At 39.8% G+C, this 21,868-nt stretch overlaps 1 protein-coding gene across 4 annotated transcripts in view; it reads left to right on the plus strand.

Annotated features, from left to right (window-relative positions):
• The first annotated feature begins 3,222 nt into the window (after positions 1-3,222).
• Positions 3,223-21,868, plus strand: part of rasgrp3 (RAS guanyl releasing protein 3) — an 80,335-nt gene continuing 61,689 nt past the window's right edge. Inside the window, exons 1-2 of one of the 4 annotated variants that reach the window (XM_087132472.1) lie at positions 3,223-3,613; positions 3,853-4,018. Coding sequence is in view for 1 of the 4 variants with exons in the window: in XM_087132462.1 (XP_086988588.1) it covers positions 11,716-11,863 (148 nt within the window). In the remaining 3 variants the exon portion in view is untranslated. Of the gene's footprint in view, positions 3,614-3,750; positions 4,019-11,589; positions 11,864-19,933; positions 20,854-21,868 lie in introns of those variants that run through there. The other 3 variants (XM_087132471.1, XM_087132462.1, XM_022241598.2) reach the window with 3 other exon arrangements.

Consider the following 21,868-nt stretch of genomic DNA (forward strand, 5'->3'; position numbering starts at 1 on the left):
CAGTTTTATCTTAATATTGTGATTCTTTTTTATGGCCCAACATGTGAGTTTCAAGATACTTTGTGTTCACACTCACTCACTTGGTGACCCTCAATTAATTTGTGAGTACTACCGTATTAAGGGGGCATGTGGCCAAGTGGTCAGGATCTGTGTTTTCCAATCGTAGGGTTGGAGGTCTGAATCCAGCTGGTGGCAGTATGTTATGGCCCTTGGCAAGCCACTTCACCCCTGCTTGCCTCTCTCCACCCAAAAGTATAAATGGATACCAGCATTAGCTGGGGAAACAACCTGTGATGGACTGGCATCCCATCCTGAGGGAATGGAAATATTCTCAGTTGTTTCATGCCAAGGAAACCGGAGATAAACACCGACCTGATGAGCCAAATTGGCTCGCACCAGACTTGCTTTTACACTACCGTATTTCAATTTTACCATGCTTCCCCAATTACTTGTGAGATTAGCTGCAAATTGCCTCAAACCCTCATAAATAAAATGCAATGTTCTACGTGTACATGTATGTGACTCCCATTACAGATTCCACATTACTTTCACAAACCGGATGGCCCTGATTGACCTTATTGACCAAATTAGTTCATCAGTAGATAAATCAAAGTACACCATTGGTTTGTTCACATCAGTTTCCAAGATTCTGGGTGGTCCAGATGGGTAAACTTTTCTCTGCTTTTAATACATTGGCGACCCCCATCTTAATTTTGGAACTAGCATTAACAAACCCCCATCTTAATTTTGGAACTAGCATTAACAATACACAAGAAGTTAATGAGAATCATAGAAAATTCCGGTTTTAGAGAACACACTGCCCCCTTTTAACAGTATAAATGTTTTTGAGTACAATACCATCTGTAAATCCTTAGGTTTTAATTTAAGTTTGGCAACCTGTTACCCATCAATATACAATGTAGCTCTTTGTATGTATGAGGAAGCTGTAGACATTTACTAAACACAATATCATCAAATTAACGTCACATTTTGTATAGTTACGTCTGCGTCATTCATGAAAACAGTTTGACACCAAGGACCCCTTCTCCGGAATCAGCTTACCCCATATGTGTAATTTTTCAAATGATGCATATAGATTCAAAAGATAACTGAAACATGTACATATTTCTGGTTTTGTGAGAGATAAGCATCCACCCAAATGTGTACAAGCTACATTGCAACTTATTATTATGGTCTTGTCTGCAAGTCATTTTGTTTAGTCACCTTTTCCGTGTTTTGTTTTGTTTTGTTTTTTGGGGGGTTTGTTTTGGCTTCATTTAGCTCTGTGTAATTTATTTACCAAACTGTTTATTGTATTGTTGCTATTTATTGTTTGTCAAACGTGGTCATTAGAATGCATATTTACATTTTACAAAACGGGACCAGGCTTAAGCTTCCTGGTCCCCTCCCATCTATCACCATCTCCATTTATTTTGTTTTGTTACTATTGTACAGTTGTGACATATGGGATCAAAATCCAAATACAAATATGAACACTTGCAGACATACAGGTACATTGTACTCGTAGCAGCATATGAGAAAATGCATGTTATAAGGTCAATGGCTGCAGTAAGGATCATAACCACCATGACATCCTGAGATTTGCAACGTGACAGTTGGTGTTACAAGGCAGCCCACAACCTTCAAGTCTAGTATCTAGTAAATTGTCATTTTATTTTTCAGGTGGGAAAGGATGACGTTCACATATTAATTTGTTGGTCACATTTGTGTGCTCTAATGACCAGAAGAAGCACTGACAGCAGATTTGATTAGTTTTCTGAGAAATGGCTATTTTGGGGGCAGTTATTTGATTCCCATGTGTGACTCTCTAATGCTATATTCATTAAAAATTTATTGTATGTTCAATGTGTTGGTGAATTTCATTGTAAATTTGACGAGCAGTGGCAGAGGGTGCTGGCAGAGATTCAGGTGCAGGTGTTCAATTGAGCTCATTTCCTTTGTTACGGTAACGGTTTGAAGGATTTTTTAAGATAGAAAACAGTATTGTACAATAGAGAATAGGGGATCCAAGTGGGGTATGCGTGCTTGTCTTGCACCCCTGCCCCCCCCACTTTTCGAATTTTTCATGAGAGAAATGCCTTTTCTGCACTCCTAGTTCTTTTTAATTTGCCATCAACTGGTTGTTTAGCTTTCGGAACAAATTCCCACTATGAACACGCCTGCTTGTATATTTTGGCTCGCCTCCATTTGAGGTGCCCAACCACTCCCCCTTCTGTTAACAGTGGATCTGCTACTTGTACAGCCCAGTCATAGTTACTTCATATGGGGCTTGATAGGCTCTGTACTCCCATGAAATCTAACATTGTGTTTTAGAGTGGGGTTATTTTTCTTCCATCAATGAGAAACAAATGAAAAAGCCCAAGAGAATAACCAAAATCCTAAGCAAGAAGAAGGATAGCTAAAACAATGCACACGCGAAAATTTCCTTTGAGACAAATTCAAAACTGGCCTGCTTTTATGGAGGATACAATTATATATATACATTGTAACAAAGATACATGTGCTCTGGGAAGGAAATCCATTTGGCACTGTCCCAAAATGGCCTGCTTGCTTATTAATTTATTATCGTAAATGTGTACACGTGGGAAAATCAGTTAAAAAAAACTGCAAAGAAGGAATTGTTAATTGATAGAAAAAGTGTAATGGTAAACTTGCAGGCCTCCCTCGCATTCAACCCTGTGTATGTGACCTGTCACCACAAAATGAGCTAAAAGTTGGAATTTTCAAAAACTGAGATATTGGTATTTTTCAATTCAGCAGAAAGAGAGCTTTCCAACAGTATGTACATGAAACACTTTGGGTAAAAGTATAAGGTGACAATGTGGCATTATTCTGGCTGCTTTGCGTCTTTGTTCCTGACATTGTTTCAACATTTCAGACCAGGCACAAATAATGCTATCGTAAAAATTGCTAAGAAAATGACATTTTAAAATATGTGATTCTGCGAAATATTTGGAATTAAAAAGAAGACTCTTTCCAAATATTACAAAACCCCAAAATTGTCCTCTACTTCAATATGACTTTGAATCCTTAAAACGGGAAAAAGGGGGATGTGACTTTACTCTCATTTTGTTGTGGCAGTTCACATATTCTTCTTTTGTTAGTTATTCACTTTACTGCTGGCATAAAAAGAAAAACAACCAAAAACAAGAAAACAAAAAAATCATGCTTCATATTATTTTCATTGGCTCATCCGTTTGAAGACTGTGTGGATGTACAAAGTGGGGTCTGTTTGAAGTTGGAGTAGACAGTATTTTTGGACTTCTATAAAAGCTCGATTTTGTTTGTATGGAAATAATGCTTGTCCTAATTAAATTGTGCATTCAGGTTGTATCATCAAGAACTCTGTTTGATCAAAGAACACTTTTTTCTGTCAAATTTCCTGCCATTAACAATTTAAGCAGTTTGCTGAAACTCAAATTTGTCTCGTGTAGTCAGCATGACTGTGCACTTATCTGTGGTCAGTCCATCTGGGAGGGAATGGAGACCACAAGAATCCCATTTAATCCCATTCAATCCATTTTCATTACCCAGGAGATTTAATGGCTGAACTATATTGAAACTGTGGCCTGAACAGTTAAGAGAGAAAAAGGTCAGTGAATCAACTCTCCCCCCCCCTAAAAAAAATCCTGTGGGAACAATCCAAAATTCAGTTTCCTGTTTCATGCAATAATATGCTCCAATCGGTCTGTGCATATGGTCTGTGCATATGGTCTGTGCTACCTGGCTGTGCAGGCTTTGCGAGGAAGCTGTGAATGTGTTCTGCTGCCCTAATGCAGTGTACATTTCTTTAATCAGTGCTTCCTTCATCCTGTTGTTGGCTGTTTGTAGATTTAGAGCTGCACACCTTAGACTGTGTGATGAGGGTCCCCCATCTCTTTGTTCCGTTGATCATCACCACTGCAAATTGCTTGTATCTGAGGGCAAAGCACACTTTTCAGCTTCTGAATGAGTATTTATAGACGACAGGCAGCCTCAGTGAAATCACCTTGAGGAGGTAAGGCCCCATATTTACCCTGCTTTGCAGACCTACCCAAAAAGTGTACACAGGCATGCTTGGATGTTTGTGTCTCGGAACCAGTTTCAGGCATCACCTGTTGTGGTAATCTCACACGCAGGAGTAGACATTTAACTCAGTTCATGTCCACGACAATGAAGTGGGAATACAGAACTGAATGCATCTGTCCAACCATATCTTTCCTGGAAAATGGATGGCTTACACACTTGTGACACACTGGTATTAAATAACATTGTGTTTTTTTGCTTTTCCCTGAAGTGATGTCCAGTTTTTCATTTGTGCATTGTACATTTGTTTTTGTTCAGTTGTTGACACAATGCATACTGCATCCTTAATTACTTTGGACTGTTTCCACCCTTGACATTTGGTATGGATCAGTATGGCTTGGTATGACCATAAGGTTAAACAGAAATATTATGCACACGTAGGCAATGTAATGTGAAAGGCTTGATTTTGTCAGTGTGATTTCATAATGACAACTTGCAGTTCCTAATTTCTTGTCACCTAGGTTTCAAAAGAACCAAAACTGAAAAAAAAAGAGGAAGACAAACTCCAAATCAAACAAAAGACAAAAAAGGTGAAGATGTGCCCTGAAATTTGAGACTTGGCAATGTGTAGTTCATCCGGCACAGGGCAGTTGATCCATAATTTTATGCAGTAACTGGTGACAATGTAGCCCCCCCCCACACACCCATTTATCAGACTGGTTGTGTTGGTACTGATAAGATTAAACCTGGGAAAAGGCACTATATGTAATAAGTTCAATGTATAGAAGCTGGCCTTGGAATGAATTATCTTTTTTTTATGGGGTCTAGTGGGAAAATACCCAGAATGGTTCACTTGGAAGTGGTTGTTTAGTAAACTAAAAGGCCACAGACTTACACATTCAATTTTTTATTATGAGTTTATACAAAATTGGTTACTACCCGAACTTTTTTCTAACTGATTTCCCTTTAAGACAAAAAGAATGCGGTCATAAACAATTCATTTTGAGGAAAAAAGTGGGAAAATACCAAGGTCTTCACTCTTTCACTACGGAATAATTAGTGTACTGTGACGTAATTTTTTTGGCACTTCAGAAAATGGTGTCAGGTTGTAGTGAGAAAAGTAGCACAACTTGTTCATTCTAGGAGCTATAAGGCAGCACAAGGCATCAAAATAAGCTGACAATATGAAGAATATGAATATAAGGTCACAGTGATTGATTTATTAATTTATTGTGTATTACGGACTTTCAAATATGAAAAAAAGATAAATATGAAAAAAATGAAAATGCCACTTCAGTTATCAGATGAAATATTCCCAATAAGAATGCAGTTTTGCTCATGATGGTCTACAATCCAAACTAAATATTGTCGAAAAAACTTATCCAAAAACTGACCCGTAATGACATTCCAATGCTGAGTTATGAATTTTTTGGTGAGGTATCAATGCACACAGATAAAGGTATGTTTTCTTATTCTAACTCAACAGGTGCAAATCATGTACATGAAAATATAGCTGGTACGTATGCCATGTCATGTGCAATGATTTGCAGTTGTTTTCTCATGGATCCTGAACCAGGTTTCATACTTATGGATGCATCATATTGGGATTCAAAGTAAATAAACAGCGATACATGTACATATGTAAATACTGATCATAAAGAAATACAAACAAATACTATGACCAAAGCAAATACATTGACAAAGATATTGTGTACATGCATTCAATCACAGTCAAAGCAATCCTGAATAAATTGTTCATGGAACAGTGTGGTACTTGTAGAAACAGTCCTTTGGATGTAGATGGGGCCTGTCACTACATCCCATACATACAAAGTTTGTACGTTTGCGCTTGGTTGGTGTGCTGCGCACTACGCAGTTTCGGTCTGCTTCAACATGTCCAGAAGATGAGTTTCCCCTGCAGACACTCCACAGGGTTGCCTAAGCGTGGTCGTCTGACGCGATTGCGGGGTTCATCATTGGTCACATGGACAGCAGCCTCTTCTGACAGAGCGGAGATGAGCTGAAGCTTGAACTGTCGCAGACTCAACCTCTTGGTGGTGTTGTCCCGTGTCAATGTGTATAAGATATAGGCATTTGACTGACAGACCTTGAGTAGCCATAGAAAGATGCTTTTCCACCATTTGACAGTTTTTCGTGTGAATTGTCCATAGTAAGAAACACACTGGTAAACCTGGTCACAGCCATTCATCGAAAAGTTGTAACTATTTACAACTTGCGGCATTTCAACTTAGCCACTCTTTTTTCTTACCGTGACATTTCCATTGCTTTCCTTGAAATACAAGGTTTGCGTCTCTCCATGCAACACACAAGATTTTGTTGTCTTCACTCTGAAAAGATTGCGACTCGGCTTGCTGAAGTTTCAGTGTTTTCAGTTCAGGGGGGAAGTTCTTTCGGTTGACATGTAGAGTTCCGGTATAATACATTTTCTTGGAGTTGAGAAATTCAATGAGGCTGTAGCTTGTGTAGAACCGATCTGCGAAAACATGGTGGTCTTTTCCAAGGTTCTTCAATAGGTACTGAAAAACCTTTTCTGACTGTCCAGTTGTAGCATCTTGGTTGAAGGATGTTTCTTTCCCCGAAGTAAACAAGGAGATTGTACAGGTACCCAGTTGAACTGTTACCAAGGCCGAAGGTCTTTACATGATGCTTGCATGGCTTTGATGGGCTGTATTGCTTATACTTCCATCTCCCCTTCCAGCCAATCACCATCTCATCAATACAGACATTGGTGAATGGGTAGAAAGCAGACTGGAACCTTTCAACAAGAGTGTTCACAAAGGGTTCGATCTTGTCCTTTGATTTAGCATCAATGGCAGAAGCATGCAACATAGAGTGATAGATGGCCTCAAATCTATCCCTGGCAAACATCTGACCAAACTACGGATTGTAGCTGACTGGAAATCGTGACCAATAGTCCTTGATGACTGGCTGCTTGTTCAAGCCCATTGCTATTAGAACAGATATCGGCTTCCGTTACCGAAGATGGATCTCCGACGTGGAAGATTGTTCATCTGTATTCGGTGTGTTGCATAGTCATTGATCATATCACTGATACTCTGCAGAACAGTACGAGAAAGCAGAGCATAGAGACAATCGAACTGCCATCCAAGGCTGCATTAACACCTGGTGTTTCATTTGGAATGAAGCGGAATGCCTGTCCAGCCTCATCATCTTTTGCTTTGGTTATGTTTTTCCATTTCATTCTTGCCTCAGTGTCAGTATCGTCCCTGGAATGCTTCTGGGATTGGTCTCGCTGTTGTTTGCAAGCGTTTGCGAGATGCACCGCCATGAGAGTTATCGTCAGAATCACGTTCGGAATTTTCACTCACCGAACTTGACTGGCTGGTTTCCTGACTGTATTCGGATTCTTCACTTCCTTCATCGGAACTGTCTTCATCTGATAACCAGTTTGAGAGCAAATTCATGGCATGTTGAGAGGAAATTCTCTGCGATCGTGAGCTACACGCACCTGCATCCCTGTCCGCCATGTTGGGTTCATGTATGGCGTTCGTGTCGTGTATTTTTCATTGTATTCTTGCCATCATTGGTAATTCTCAAAAAAAAGTTTACATAATATTATGATGTCATCCACTTTGAGGTATACCATTGGCTGGTGATGTCCATTGGTCCTCGATTAGCCAATGATAAGCCACACTACGTGTTATTTTGGTTTAGCCGCTGTGAGTGGCTTTCCGGCTGAATTAAACTTTTCTCGAGCCGCTGTGAGCGGCGCGCCATAGGGAAAGAGTTAATGTTGTTGGAACCTTCTAAAATATGTGTTGTCTAAAGAATTATTTTTCCATGCTGCATTAAATGGACTTGGTACATGTAAATTGTTCTTAACCATATGCTGCCGGGTTTAATTTGAAGTTGCATGACATATACTTGTGGGATTTTCAAGATTTCCGTTTCCAAAATTCTTCAAAAATTCATAACTTCATTTACTGGATGCTTACACCCATACAAATGACTGTCTGGTGGCTACTCTAATCTGACAGACAACATCTATTGATGCCCCAGCATTTCAGCCAGGGCTGCCACCTTGTAAAAAGAGCCAAGATTGTGCAGTGTAACATTTTTTTTTATTCCCAAAACTGGCACAGTGTGCTCCTGGCGTCTTTTCATTAGGGGCCAGATTAGCATGCAGCGGCATTGTGTCGCTCATCCCTGGAGCACTTGAGCGCTTTGTCCCTGGTGGTAATTATCCACTCGTGCTGAATGCTACAAACAGTGGTGTAATCATTCAAAATAATGACAGATTTCCTCCGCTATTGACAACGGAAAAAATGTTGGCAATTCCCAGCAGCCTGGTCTTTTGTTCTGAGTACGTTACAACTCCCAGCTTTTTGTCCAGTTTCGGGCAGCCGGGTTATGCGTGTAAACCCAAGGAGTCCGGTTCCAGAAACCCTAACAGCAAGTGGTTAATGCACAAATATGTGTTAAAGCAAGTTCTGTAATAACGTGTTCCTGTCAATGCACTGGCATTATTGAATATCACATTATATATTTGACTTTTTTAACACCAGTTTGTTACATGTGAAACCACAATATTGATTTTGCCATCTCATACAGCATGGTTACCAACATAGCTAATATTTCCAGACAACATTATACATGTGCATGTACTTTGCAAATTCAGCAACACCAGTTTGTTACATGTGAAACCACAATATTGATTTTGCCATCTCATACAGCATGGTTACCAACATAGCTAATATTTCCAGACAACATTATACATGTGCATGTACTTTGCACAATTTTTTTTTATTGTTTTCAAGTAAAAATGCATTGTGCATTTTTGCTTCACAGTCAACTAAACTTTAAGTTGCCAATGTTCAGTACTGTGTAGGTGTGGTAGGAGAATGCAAGTGATTTTGAAGTTGTGCAAGTTTTCAATTCACTTCTATTTATTGTCTACACGTTCATGTACATTAAATGCAAAAGACAAATTTTGTAATATATCTATGAAAAGATCAGAATACACGTTAGAGCAGTGATAGGATTGAAATGCTTGCACTTTGTGTTGAAAAAGAAGCCTCACCTATGTACTGATAGCTTATCTTGAACAATTTTCCCTCGTTGGTACAGCAGGATAAGTTAAATTTGATTTAGGGGTTTGGACGGCAGCCAGCTTCGTTAGACAGGTGATGAAAAACATGAACTTGCTTGTGATAAATGTGGGCCAGATCAAAGTCACAAACACCCTGGAAAAAAGAAACTCATGGTCTCAGAAGATTCCAGGAAATGTCTGGGAATCTTTATGATATGCAGGGATTCTTTTTAGGAAAAATTTACACTTTTTTCAGTGTGCTGATATTTATGAAAAATAAAACATACGCATAAATTTGCCTGACCTCAGTCACCCAGCTCTGTCTTTATGGAGATTTTAATCTCAAACTCACCAACTTTCCACCATTGTTCTTCATTTTGCAAAATTTGCAAACATTTGATGTCCATCCTTCATGTTCAGATTTTTTGCTTGGGAAATGTTTTGTGTTAAAAACTTTTTCTTTCTGTCAAAGTGCGGGTTGCCGAATACTGACAGTGCACTGTACATACACGAACGCAAGTCACAGATACTTAAGTGCGTTCATGCAAGCACGTAATACAACATGTTCTCTTTAACAACCATTCCAGGGACTGGGTTAAAAATCAAGCCATGTAATAAACATTTCCATTTGCTAGCCCCTGGGCTACTTTACCATGTATGTACTTTCAAATTCAAATTTTTTTATATACATATATTGCAAATGTACTCACATGCATTTTAATGTCAGAGGGGTAGGTGTATCTTTCAGTAATATTTACCATATGCTGCCGAGTTTAATTTGAAGTTGCCTGACGTATACCCGGGGGATTTTCAAGATTTTTTGTTTCAAAATTCTTCAAAAATCCCTAACTTCTTTTACTGGATGTTTACACCCATACGGATGACTGTGTGGTGGCTACTCTAATTTGACAGACATCTATTGACTCCTGAGTATTTCAGCTAGGCCTGTTGCCTTGTAAAGAGAGCCCAGGTTGAGAGGTGTTACATAATTTTCTTTTGTTCCCGAAACTGGCCCAGTGTGCTGCCGACGTCTTTTAAAATGCGGACCAGATTAGCGTGCAGCGGTATTGTATCTCTAATCCCTGGAACACTTTTGTTCCGATGGTAATTTGCTTGTGCTGAATGCCACAAACAGTGGTATAATCATTGAAAACAATGAAGGATTTCCTCCACTATTGACAACTGAAAAAATGTTAGCAATTCCCAGCGGCCCAGTCTTTTGTTCCGAGTACTGTCTTTTGTTACAGGGCCCAGCTCTTTTGTCCGATTTCAGACAGCCCAGCCATGGGTATAAACCCAAGCAGTCTGGTACCAGAAACCCCGGCACCAAGTGGTTAAATTCACTTTGATTGCTGTTTTCAACAGCCTGTTAGGCCATTAGGTACCTGTAGCAGACTAGTTCTACATGGAATGCCTAAATTACTCTTTGGAAAAAAGTGATCCTTGGTTGTTGAACGTGGTCAGACCTCAAAAGTTTATTCCTTTGTGTTTTGCTTAAAGACAGAAACCTTCTCAGTGGCAGTGCTTGGCCACCTGTTTATAGATACAATTTTTACATGTACATCCAGATGGGCACAGTTGTCAAAATATTTCACTGACTTGGTTTTGCGTGCATGGCATGGAGCTAACATCAAGTTCTCATGCAGTGACTGTTTTCTGTAATTAGTGCCAGACCTTATGATTCAGCTAGGCTTACTTTGTCCAAGCTGGCCTTTGTCTACTTGAATGGCATTTTTAAAAAGACACTCTTTCTTGAAATTAACTATTGCGACAACCACATATAATAAAGCAGCTGTCGTTTTGTTGTCCTGATCTATAAATGTCGTGAGAGGCCCTTCTTTTGGAAAGGAAATGTGCCACAATTTCAAGAAATTGTGAATCAAACTTCAATTTGGTGGTAGATCATTTAGCTCATGTACGCAAATGCATATCCAACCAATACAGATTACAACTTTGACAGGGCAAGACGGGCCATGAATTGGAAAGATGCCTCACCATCCAGGTGTAACGTCAGACAGGTTCGTGCAGCCACAATGGGCTTTCTTGAGATCGGGGTGTGCGTGCGCGCCAGCTTGGCTGAGGCCCCTCGTTATCTTGTGGGACATAAAGGGATTTTCTGGGATGAATGGCACTAGTGTGACGGGAAGTGCGTCATTTTCTTCAATGCCTGGGTCCGGGCCGGTGTGTGTGTGTGCGTATGATGTGTGCCAGTGTGCGTCTCAGGCTCATAGTGCTTCCCAGGTCTGTGATATCACTGAGAGCTAGACTTGAAAATCTCCCTGGAGCTCTCTTAAGGTCAACTAGGCACCCAGCCAACTTCGTACATGGAGAACGGCTTGCACCCTATGGACACTAGCAGATATCAGCCTATAAATACCGCTCATCATTGTCAGCTATATAGGGCTATTTTAGTTTGTTTTTGAGTCCTTATAATCATCCTTCATGCCCGCATGATCTGCTCTTTCTGCCGGACCATACTGCACATGAAGTTGCAGTATTGCAATGTTGACTGGTGTTGTTTGTGAAATGTTGGAATTTAGTTTGAAAATGGAGAACTAATTGTACATGTGCATGTACATGCATTTTGGAAGGAGCTCCGAACTAGACCAACTTCACAGATGTTGTGGACCATGTTCTGTGCCTGTGCTTGTGTGTGCAAAAGCAGAAGCATGACTAACAGGCTGCCTGTTGCTTCGGTGTCCACGTCGAGGATAACACGGGCACTCGCTGGATCGCTCAGAAGGAGGCGGCGGCAGAGTTTAAAGCGTGAGTCTCGCTTTTCTTTGGATTTTCTGTTTACATTTGCATTTCAAAAATTTCCTCCAAGAAAGAGTTTTAGCCTATATATGCACATATATATACACACAAGTAAATATACATGGACATATATGTGTAGGATTTTATTTTAAAAATGTAGTCAGATTTTCTTCTACATGAAAGTAGGCTTAGAGTCTTCCATTACCATACACACAGTTTATACACAGGTGCAAGCAGCACAGATTACAAAACTCATGTACGTAAGTGAGGTTAACCTGAAAGTAAGTAAATTGCCTCTACATTGTGTATTTATGAGGGCATTTGCATTGCATTCACAATTATACATCAGACATGTTCAAGCCATCTTCACTCAAGATACGGATATAAAGTGATGCAAATTTATACAGTGCAGTGCATCAGGGAATTATGCATTACACTGGTTAATACACTACAGGTACATGTGTGTCCTCTGAGAAAATACACTACGTACTTTAAATAGGCCTGCCCGGTGCAGTAAATTATTGTTCTGACAATGATTGGCTAACTGCAACCACTTGTTTAGTTGTTAACTTTCAAGGCAAAGGCACTTGTGTATGTGTACAAAGATGACTCTGGACAACCTTTATTGGGGAAGGGGAGAAGCGAACATTACTTCCAGAAAGTAGCAAATTTCAGATGAGCTGTAGAATTTTTTTGGGGGGGGGGATGTCACTCTCCGAAAGCATTGTTGGTGGGTTTAGGTGAATGAATTTGACACACAGAGGCTCATACTGTTGATGTGAACCATGATAGAAATTCAAAGAATGCAAGTGACAGAAATAAAACAATTATACCTGTTGAGAGGATGCGTATGATGACCTTTCAAAGGTTCAGTGTTCTGCAGACAGGCATGTACACATAAGTACAGTGCATATATCGCTGCAGACTTCCCCACTCAGACAAGAAAATTTATAAAGCTTTATAACGTGAGCCCTCCCTCATCCCCTCTCCTCCATCTGTCAACGCGTTAGTGGAGGCAGGATATGTCCTATACAACCACAAAAGCCCCTTGTAGACCATGTCCGGGCATCCCCAACTTTGGGCAGACCTGAACAGTTGGTCAGGCGGCACATACGCACTCCTGCATTATTACAGGTTACCAAGTCAGCTTACATTTTGGCTGTCCTTAATAGTGCAGTTAAAGATGATGGTTATGTTCACTGATCGTTGAAATCGTTGAAAAGTGCAGGATTTGAGGTCTTGCCCACCACATTCAACACAAATCTGTAATAAAAGGACTTGCTGAAATATATGTGACCCATCAGGACAAAATGAGAGCATCGCATCCCACTCTTTCCTATTTTGAGAGCTCAATTCAAAGTTATTGAAGTGGAGGGTTGGGGGGTTTGTAATGCTTGGAAAGAGTAACCTGTCTCCTATTTAATTCCAAATATTTTGCAGGATCAGACATTTAAAAATTGTCATTTTCTCAGCAATTTTGATGATAGCTTTATTCATGCCTACATGTAAACTGTTTAAACAGGAACAAAGATGCAGAACTGCTAGAATAATGTCACATTGCCACCTTACGCCGGTACTTTTACCCTAAGTGTTCCATGTACATACATTTACCACTGGAAAGCTCTTTTTCTGCTGAATTGAAAAATAGCCATATCTCAATTTTTGAAAATTCCAACCTTCAGCTCATTTTGTGGTGACAGGTCACATATGTCAGTAAATTGGTGCTAGAATCATTTTTTCAAGTCTCCCTATAGTAAACCTACATGTGGTAAAAGGTGTTAACAGTAGGGATCTGCTGCCAATGTATTGGTACCAATTAGACTATGAGGTTGTGGTTGGGTGATTGAGTAGCCTATGTACATTTTACTGTTCTTGCTGATGAGCTTTTTTTCCTGCACATAGCTAATGTTTATGTTTAGTTATGTGTCATTTGTGCATGGCACCTGTATGAGAGACTGCACCCTTTGAAAGGTTTTAGGACTGTCCCATGTTTTTCTTGTCACTCTTTGCGTAAATGTTTTGGGCCATGGACAAAAAAAAATACTTAGGCAGGGACTCACTTTTCGTAAATTGAGGGGGAGCAGTGCTGAAGAGAATGTCACTTCATTGTTAAACCCTCCCCCTCAAGAAAAATTGCTGGGGTGGAGGGAAATCCCTTCCCCCTGTTCTTGCACGTTGTTTGTTTCAGATCTTTGAAAGGTTCCTTTATTGGTTGGTGCCTCTCAGCCCGGTAAGCATTTAATTCATCATTTCTTGTTTTCAAGCTCCCTCTTGCAAGATATGATAAGAATATTGGGGCGACAGACGCTGCTACTATAATTGTAAGTGCACGCATGTACATGTACGTAGGGTACTCAAGGGGTAAATTTGGTTTGAAAAGTGAAAAAAGCATGGCTAAGTGTTTCATTTTTCTGGACGCACAAGATAAAGAGTAACATTACACAATTCAGATTGGAATATTGGTATCCTGAGCTGCAATTGGTTGTGTCACATGACCTTGCAGCTTCATTTCATACAATGAAAAAGATAAAAAAAAATCCTGGAATAAACAAAATCCTGGCATGTGTGGTAATGTTTCTACACATGTTTATCAAAGAGAGAACCAGCCTTAAAGGGGAGTTCCATGCCGAATTTTTCTTTCAACTGTCATGAACAGCATGTGTCAGAGAATACAAATTTTACTTGTGCCCCATCCCGATTAATTAGATAATAAAGCAAAGCGTTCGGTCATGAGCATAGCCATATTGTTCAAAATTCGAACCACATCCAGGATTTTTTTTTAGGTCACATCAACACTTGCAGAATACACAGTAGTGTAATGTAGCGGTCAGGTACCCAGACAATTGCTACGGCGTTATGCATTATTGTTGTGGAGCGGAGTGGTACCAGTCTAAACATGTACATCAGCTGATCACGCACAGTGCACACTCACTTTTTCACGTACTTACTGTGTCCAGAAAAATAAACGTTTTGAAAGGCTGTTGAAAAAAACCTTCCCAATGACACTGTATGTTTTTTTCTGAAAGAAAAAACTGTCGGCACCACGTCAGATTTGTAACCCGGGAGTTCTGCCTGCCGGCTTTCATTGAAGTTGTCCCACTCAAAGTGGCCTTCACAGACAACGAACGCCTTGCTCAGCACAAACAATTTAAAGTTGAATTTGGCGTCTCTAATGCTGTGAAGCCATTTCTTACAAGTCTCTGGGCAATTGGATCCGGAATTACAAACAAATTTGATCTTTTCCAGGGTTTGGCTTATCGGGCGCATCCAAATCTCTGACAAATTGTCATTTTTTGCTTTCTGGAAACCTTTCATGCCTTTCCACGTGGCACACATGCATGTGCAGTAGAAGAGTCACGATTGGTGGTTCTTTAATTTTAGATATAATAGCAAGGGTTCTAGTCAGGGACCCAAGCTGTGTTCACTTGACATTACCGAGCGGGCGTTTGTGTGCAGCATGTGAAGGTGTAGACACCTCATCATAATTCCTGGATGTTGGACAACTGTGCGAAAACATGGCTGCACACTGTGTACAAAATATTTGGAGGAGAAAAGGTTATTTTACGTACATTTGATATGCCAAGTCAAATTATAGCACAAAACGGCATTGTAAAACCTAAACATTTTAGTATACTAATGGCAAAATGTTGAGTGGAGTTTCCCTTTAATTCTGAAAAAAGCACTTACCTCCTGTGTACGTGTTCTTTCATAACAAGGCTGCAAACGATGTGTTCCTCTGACAGCAGTGTTTTTTTCTTTCTGATGCATGGCCCAATACAAAATGTGCAAACAAACTGAAATTATATACTGTACACATGCTTACTTAAATTACAGCCGCACGTTTGTCAGTTAGTGTGCCCTGTGACTGAACCTAATGGTGATCAACAACAAAATGCTACAAAATGTGATTCATAAATACCTCCGCAGTATACCTATCCAACGGTATGCAACTTGACTGTGTATTAACGTTTGATAATGCCCACTGAGAAGTGATAATGCCCGCTGCGTAAAAGATGCACTTGTACCTGGATACAAGACAGTTTACTCCATCCCTATTGGTCAAGAGTCTGTGTGTGACACAACATGCAGACCGCTCCACGCACGCGCCAAGTCCAAATACAAGGAGATTCTATTAGACAAAGGAATATACCATAAAATGGATGGGGTTGTTTGGGGAAATGAAAGTAATATTGTAGAACAGTAACGTTGGAAATTCATCATATGTTGACTTCTTTTGACTCTTTGAATAAAAAGGTATTTATATGGGAATAAATATGTGCTAGAATGAATGCTGATAATGCCCTCACCTGTGGCTTGGGCATTAGTTGCATCCATTCTCCTAAGCCAGTCTTAAATGCAGGTTTAAGACCGGCCAAACACATGTATTTATTCCCTTATTAATACATGTACATACATTTATCAAAATCAACATTAAAAGATCTACATGCGTACCTGCACAGTAAGAATAACACAATGCATAACATCAATAGACATTCAAAATTTGAACATGATTCAGTGCAGGCTGTAAATCTGTCAGGAAAACTCATCCTTTGTTTAAAAATGGCTGCATCATTGTAAATTTTGCAGATCAGGCTGCTATTCATTGTACAACCTGATGCATACACATGCGAGCATAAAATTTTGTGTAAATCTTTCAAAGTAAAGTTCCATTCCTGGACATGTCAAGTATTATTCTGGGGATTAGGCAGTTTGTCTCTGAAAATGAAGAAATGTAATTTACATGTGAATGAATTAAGACATCAAATGGGTCAAATGCACGTGGGAGGAATAACCTAATGATTTCATTAAATGGCCCTGACATATAACTCTCTACGTAAGAGTGGCCGTGCACACTCTGTTTATAGTACACCGAGTCACTCTTGCCAAACTCAGTGCCCCTAAACTTGGTTTGACCTTTCGGAGTCCAATTCCATGTGTAGGGCATCGGCTGTGGTAAGTGGCCAGCCATTCAGAGTGAGTCAACTGCCACTCCAATTCCTTCCCCTGGCCCCTCCCCGCTTCTCCCTGTGGTCATCGGGATCACATCACTCTACAGAGTCGTCACCTGTTTTTGCGTGGGACTCCAAAGCTTGGTCATGTTTTTCCATGAACTGCCAGTTGTTAGGACTTGCACAAGGCAGCTAGTTCAGTCCTGGTCAGTAGCCTGTGTGAAAAGCTTATTAATGTTGGCATTGACCACTGTGGGAAGAGTTCATTGCCGTAGATTGTGGATCGGCCGAAGATGATGCAGCTGGTTAAGCCATTCTTTCTTGCCAGGCATGGTTTTCTAATGTCATGAGATGGAGGCAGTCCATCTGTAGGTTCGTTAATTGTCATGACCCCACTGAAGTTCATTGTCATGCTCTTTTCACTTTTTCCCCTGCGGATTGTCGGATCACTCAAAGAGCTGGGCTACTTTGGCCAATCTCACAGCCTGGAGGGATCCACCCCAGGAACTGGGCTTTGCGACACTTGATTGTTTTGAAACTTGGCTTGCATGTAAAGATATTCCTTATCAATACGGACGTGAAGTTTGAAGTCAAACATATTTTTTCTTGTTACAGTCATTTGAAGTTCACGGCTGCATGCATGCCAGCCCGTTTGCACTGAGCACGGCAGTGGAAAAAACATACATTTTTGGCTGACCTGTCTTGCAAAACTGGATGCTACACAAAAACAGTGTGTGGGATTTTCAAACAAAATAGTTTCAAAATGATTGCAAAGAGTTGCTCTAAAATCTCCTAAAGGCTCAGCTCATGAGCAAAATGCACTGCAGTGATATTAAAAAAGGCTGAGGGGTTGGATTCTGTTCCCCTCAGCTCTTTTAGGGTTAAAAAAGTGATCTGCTTATTCTGGATGCTTTTACCTATTTGTTTTGTAGAATTTGAATTTTCTATTCTCACTAAATGTCAAATTACTGATCTGAGGTGCTGAAAATCTGGGGAAAAGCAATGAAAAAAGTTTCCATTGGCTGTACACAATTTAAAAAGCCAAGTCTTGGCAGAGGTGGGAATGTACATGTATGTCCATTGTAAATGTGATTCACAATAAAAATGTGATATTGCGATGACATACACATGTGCGACTTGGCGGGTAGATGAGGTTCAGTTCAATATTTCTTAATGAAAACTTTGTGAGGAAAAGTTGATTACTGGCTTGTACATGTATACTAATATGCACGCACTGAATCAATGTTAAAAAAGAACAGCATAATATCAAAAATTCCAGCTTTGTTTAGCCCTGATATAGCTGTCACATTTGAAGTTTCTCCCCAGAATTGCAGTTGTGCTCATGAATGTAGATATTAACATTTCTCCGAAATACTAGATGTTATTCAGCATGTATAAAAGGCAAAAATTCACCAAAGACCCCTAACAATGACACTTAGGTGCATTTTACCTAGGCCCCCCCAAAAAATGCAAATAAAAAGGCTGGAAAGTATTACATTGGCCACTTTTACATGCCAAGTACTTGAAAAAGCGATGTGCATGTATGTAAGGTTTTTTTGACTCCCAAAGTGAAAGAGCAGTGGCGAAAGTTAAAATGTGACGTCACATGCGAAGGGTCTAGCCTCCCCAAAAAAATCAGCTCTAGATCGGAGCCTGCCTTTGGTCCTTCAAACTCCTACAGGCTTTATAGTCTGGCCAAACCTTTGGAAGTTGTCCTATGTTGCATGCTTGATCTTGGAAATATTCATTGTGATGATTGAATTATGTTGGCCAACACTGTCATCACCAACCTCCCCCTTTTCCTGAGACTTGGCAACTTTTTTTTTAATTAATGAAGTTATTTTCCATTGAGGAGGTCAGAAAATAATGTAATACATGCTTTCAGTGTTACCTAATTTCAAGTACATATGTTTTACATCAAAGGAATAAAAAAAAAATTTCGGGTGAAATTGTGGGCCTCATTTGCTGCAGGCATTCTTGGCATGTTGATGAACCTTCAGTCACAATACGTGGGTCTTGGTGTTTTGTGTTGGCATCATATTTGTGGTGTCGTCATCTGGAGAGTTTAATAATTAGCATTTGGTTTATGAGTTGGTTGGTAGTTAATGAAGATAATGTTTACATGTGTAGTCCTACACAAAAAAAGTGTGTTGATTATGGGTAGCGTAATTTGCTTGATTCTTGTGTGTGGGTGAGTGCATCAGTGAATTCATCATCAGGGGAATTCATTAAGGAATTCCTGTGTCTCCTGTGCACGTAGGTTTAATTATCATCGACATCTCAGAAGTAGGAGCAGTGGTGTAACCATGAAGAAAAATTTCTGAGAGAGGCCCTGTGGTTGGAAGCAATCAGAATTTGATTTTCAAGGAAGCAATGAAAGCAAATTAAACATAGTTACACCACCAAACGTAAAGGAAGCAAAGATGAAACATTATGTCCAGCTGTATGTACCATAGTTAATTGTATTTGTAGAATACAAGTGAATATATATTTCCATTGTACAAATATGTATGCCAGACGTTCTATAAAGATGGCTGGATCAGGGTTTAGATATTAGTCAATAGAGTGTTCCTTCTTACCTAAGTGCATTTTCATTTCTCAGTACTGGGTGTTTGATACATGTACATGTAGGTGCAAATTTTGAATGAAATTATAAATTGGATGATTCTAGAACAGGTCACAAATAAATAATGACATTTTGAGCAAAACCGTCTGAGAAAGATCGGGCCTTCTAGCTTAAACAATTTGTAAGCAGTTTACCGGTACCTGGCAGCACTTTTGTATTTTGTATTTCTGGATGCAGGAATAGATGCAGTCTTAGTTGATTTGGGGGCTTGTTACACTGTGATGTGACTTAAGATATGAGTGTGATTTTTTGTGTGTGAGTGATTCCCACATGATTTCAGATCCTTTGAATTTAATTGAGTCAACCCATTCTCTCTTAAGTCACCTACAATGTAACCATGCAGCCAGAAAGGGGCTTTACGGTAGGTCATCAAAAATGTAAAAGGTTAAATGAGGGGTGAAAGAAAATATACTGTCACTGATAGTGTTCCAGCTCGTCACTTCAGCATTGTCACAGTAGCTGAGCAGAGAGGGTCGATGAAACAGTGAGCCTGAATACGTAGGAACAGGATCGGGTAACCCTACCTCATTTAATGAACCCACGCTCAACCAGAGTGGGCATGCACTTTGGTTGCTAGCTGCCTCCGAGCCTCGAGGCTCCTCCCTCCGCTGTGACACAGAACCCCGGGTAAACTTCATCTTGTCTCTGCCATCAACATGTCCCCTTCCTCTGCATTTGGTTTCATTACTTTCCCTCCCATTTGTCCCTGTGTTGTCTTTAGCCACATGGCCATACATTAGGGAAAAAACAGTGCAGTCTGATTCATGTGCTGTATGTGCTGCTGCTGTGAGGTGATTAAAGCCACTTAAAATTCTGCACACTGCCCTGGGATTTGCACCCAGTCCAGTGACTGACTGGCGGGCTGTCTGTATTTATGTGGTCCCTGGGAGATGATGCGCGATGCACGCAGACGCCAGTCGATAAAAACCGAGGCATCCTCAGTGATGAGCAGTTATGACAGATGCCTCAATTGCCGGCTGGGGCTCTCCTCCAATTACAGCGCTATGATGCGGGTAACGCTCCTCCCTCTGTTTGCTCCTCCAGCTTGTTGAAGCTGTGGCGTGTATTGTCCATGCAGTGTGAAATCTCTTGTTTCATCGGCAAGCACAGTGCCCACTCTGGTCCCTGATACAGTACAGGCTGCACGCGGGTCAGTGATCAGTTGTATTAGTCCACTCATTGCTTGTCACTGAGCTCAGGCAAAAAAAAAAGAAAAAGAAAAAAAGAAAAAATGACTAACGAGAAACCTTTGTGAAGCAGAGAATGGAACAAAATTCTTTCCCGCATTGCACAATTTATGCCAGTATGTACAGTGGTCGATGAATTTCTTCCCCTGCGGACAGATATCATGCGTTTGTTAGTTCACCTTTAACCATCCATCAATTTGAGAGCCAGAAAATTGAAAACAAGCAGAAGCGACAGAGGTAAGATGCATTCGTTGTTTTTTTTTTTCTAAGTGTCCATTTTCTATACTTCCTTTTTTGGATATTTTACTCTTACCTTGTATTATTGGGATGCATATTTCAAACTATTTCTATCAAAATGTACACGTATGTATGTCAGCAACAGCACTGCTGTAAATGCAGGTAATATGGCATGTTGCCAACAATGATCATTTCATAATATGACTGATGTTCGTTTTCTGAGAAACTAATTAAGCCAGTGACAATGTCAACATATAGCACTGTTTTGTACATGCTATGCTCATGCAATTATGCTACTCTTTTTTTCTCTCTCTCTTCAAAAATGCCGTGCGCCATGCATGTAACACAAAGACATAATTTATGTCTGAAGATGTCGGACTCCCATTGGAACTCCATTTGTTTTTTATGAGGTTTCACATAATTTACATGTGAATTGTTGATTTACTAAAAGACAACACGGCATGTACATGTATATATATGCAACTGTAGGTTGGTGGTTTGTTAAGTCTGTTGTACTCTAGTGCAAGCTAAATGGTTGATGAACTAATGTTACTTTGGCTCATTCAACTATAGGTAGTGTAGTCTATTCAGTTTAATTATTATTATTGGTTTATTAAAAACCTGCTCATTGCAGCCAGATGGCTGAATTTAGAGACAGTTTACAAACATTAAAATATAAACAAACTGGTACAGACTGAAATAAAAAATTGACAATAAGTAAAATTACAAATATGAACCGCATACAACATTTATCCATGAAATACAGAATAAAAGAGAATAAAAGAGAAATACAGAATAAAAAAAATGAAACACACAAATTCAATTAAACATTGTACAACAAATTTAAAACATGGATTAAGAAAAGACGATTATGATGATGATAATGATGGAAGTGCATTCAGAGCGTCATTAACAAGTCTATTAAAATATTGAACCAGGCTATTTTTGAGGAGATTAGTTTTGCATGGAGAGTTCTTTTGGACCTTAGTTTCATAGGATGAGTACTTTTGATTTG

Source organism: Acanthaster planci, linkage group LG01, assembly GCF_054643075.1.
Source record: "Acanthaster planci isolate LZ-2023a linkage group LG01, COTS_SCS, whole genome shotgun sequence".
NCBI classification, from domain to species: domain Eukaryota; kingdom Metazoa; phylum Echinodermata; class Asteroidea; order Valvatida; family Acanthasteridae; genus Acanthaster; species Acanthaster planci.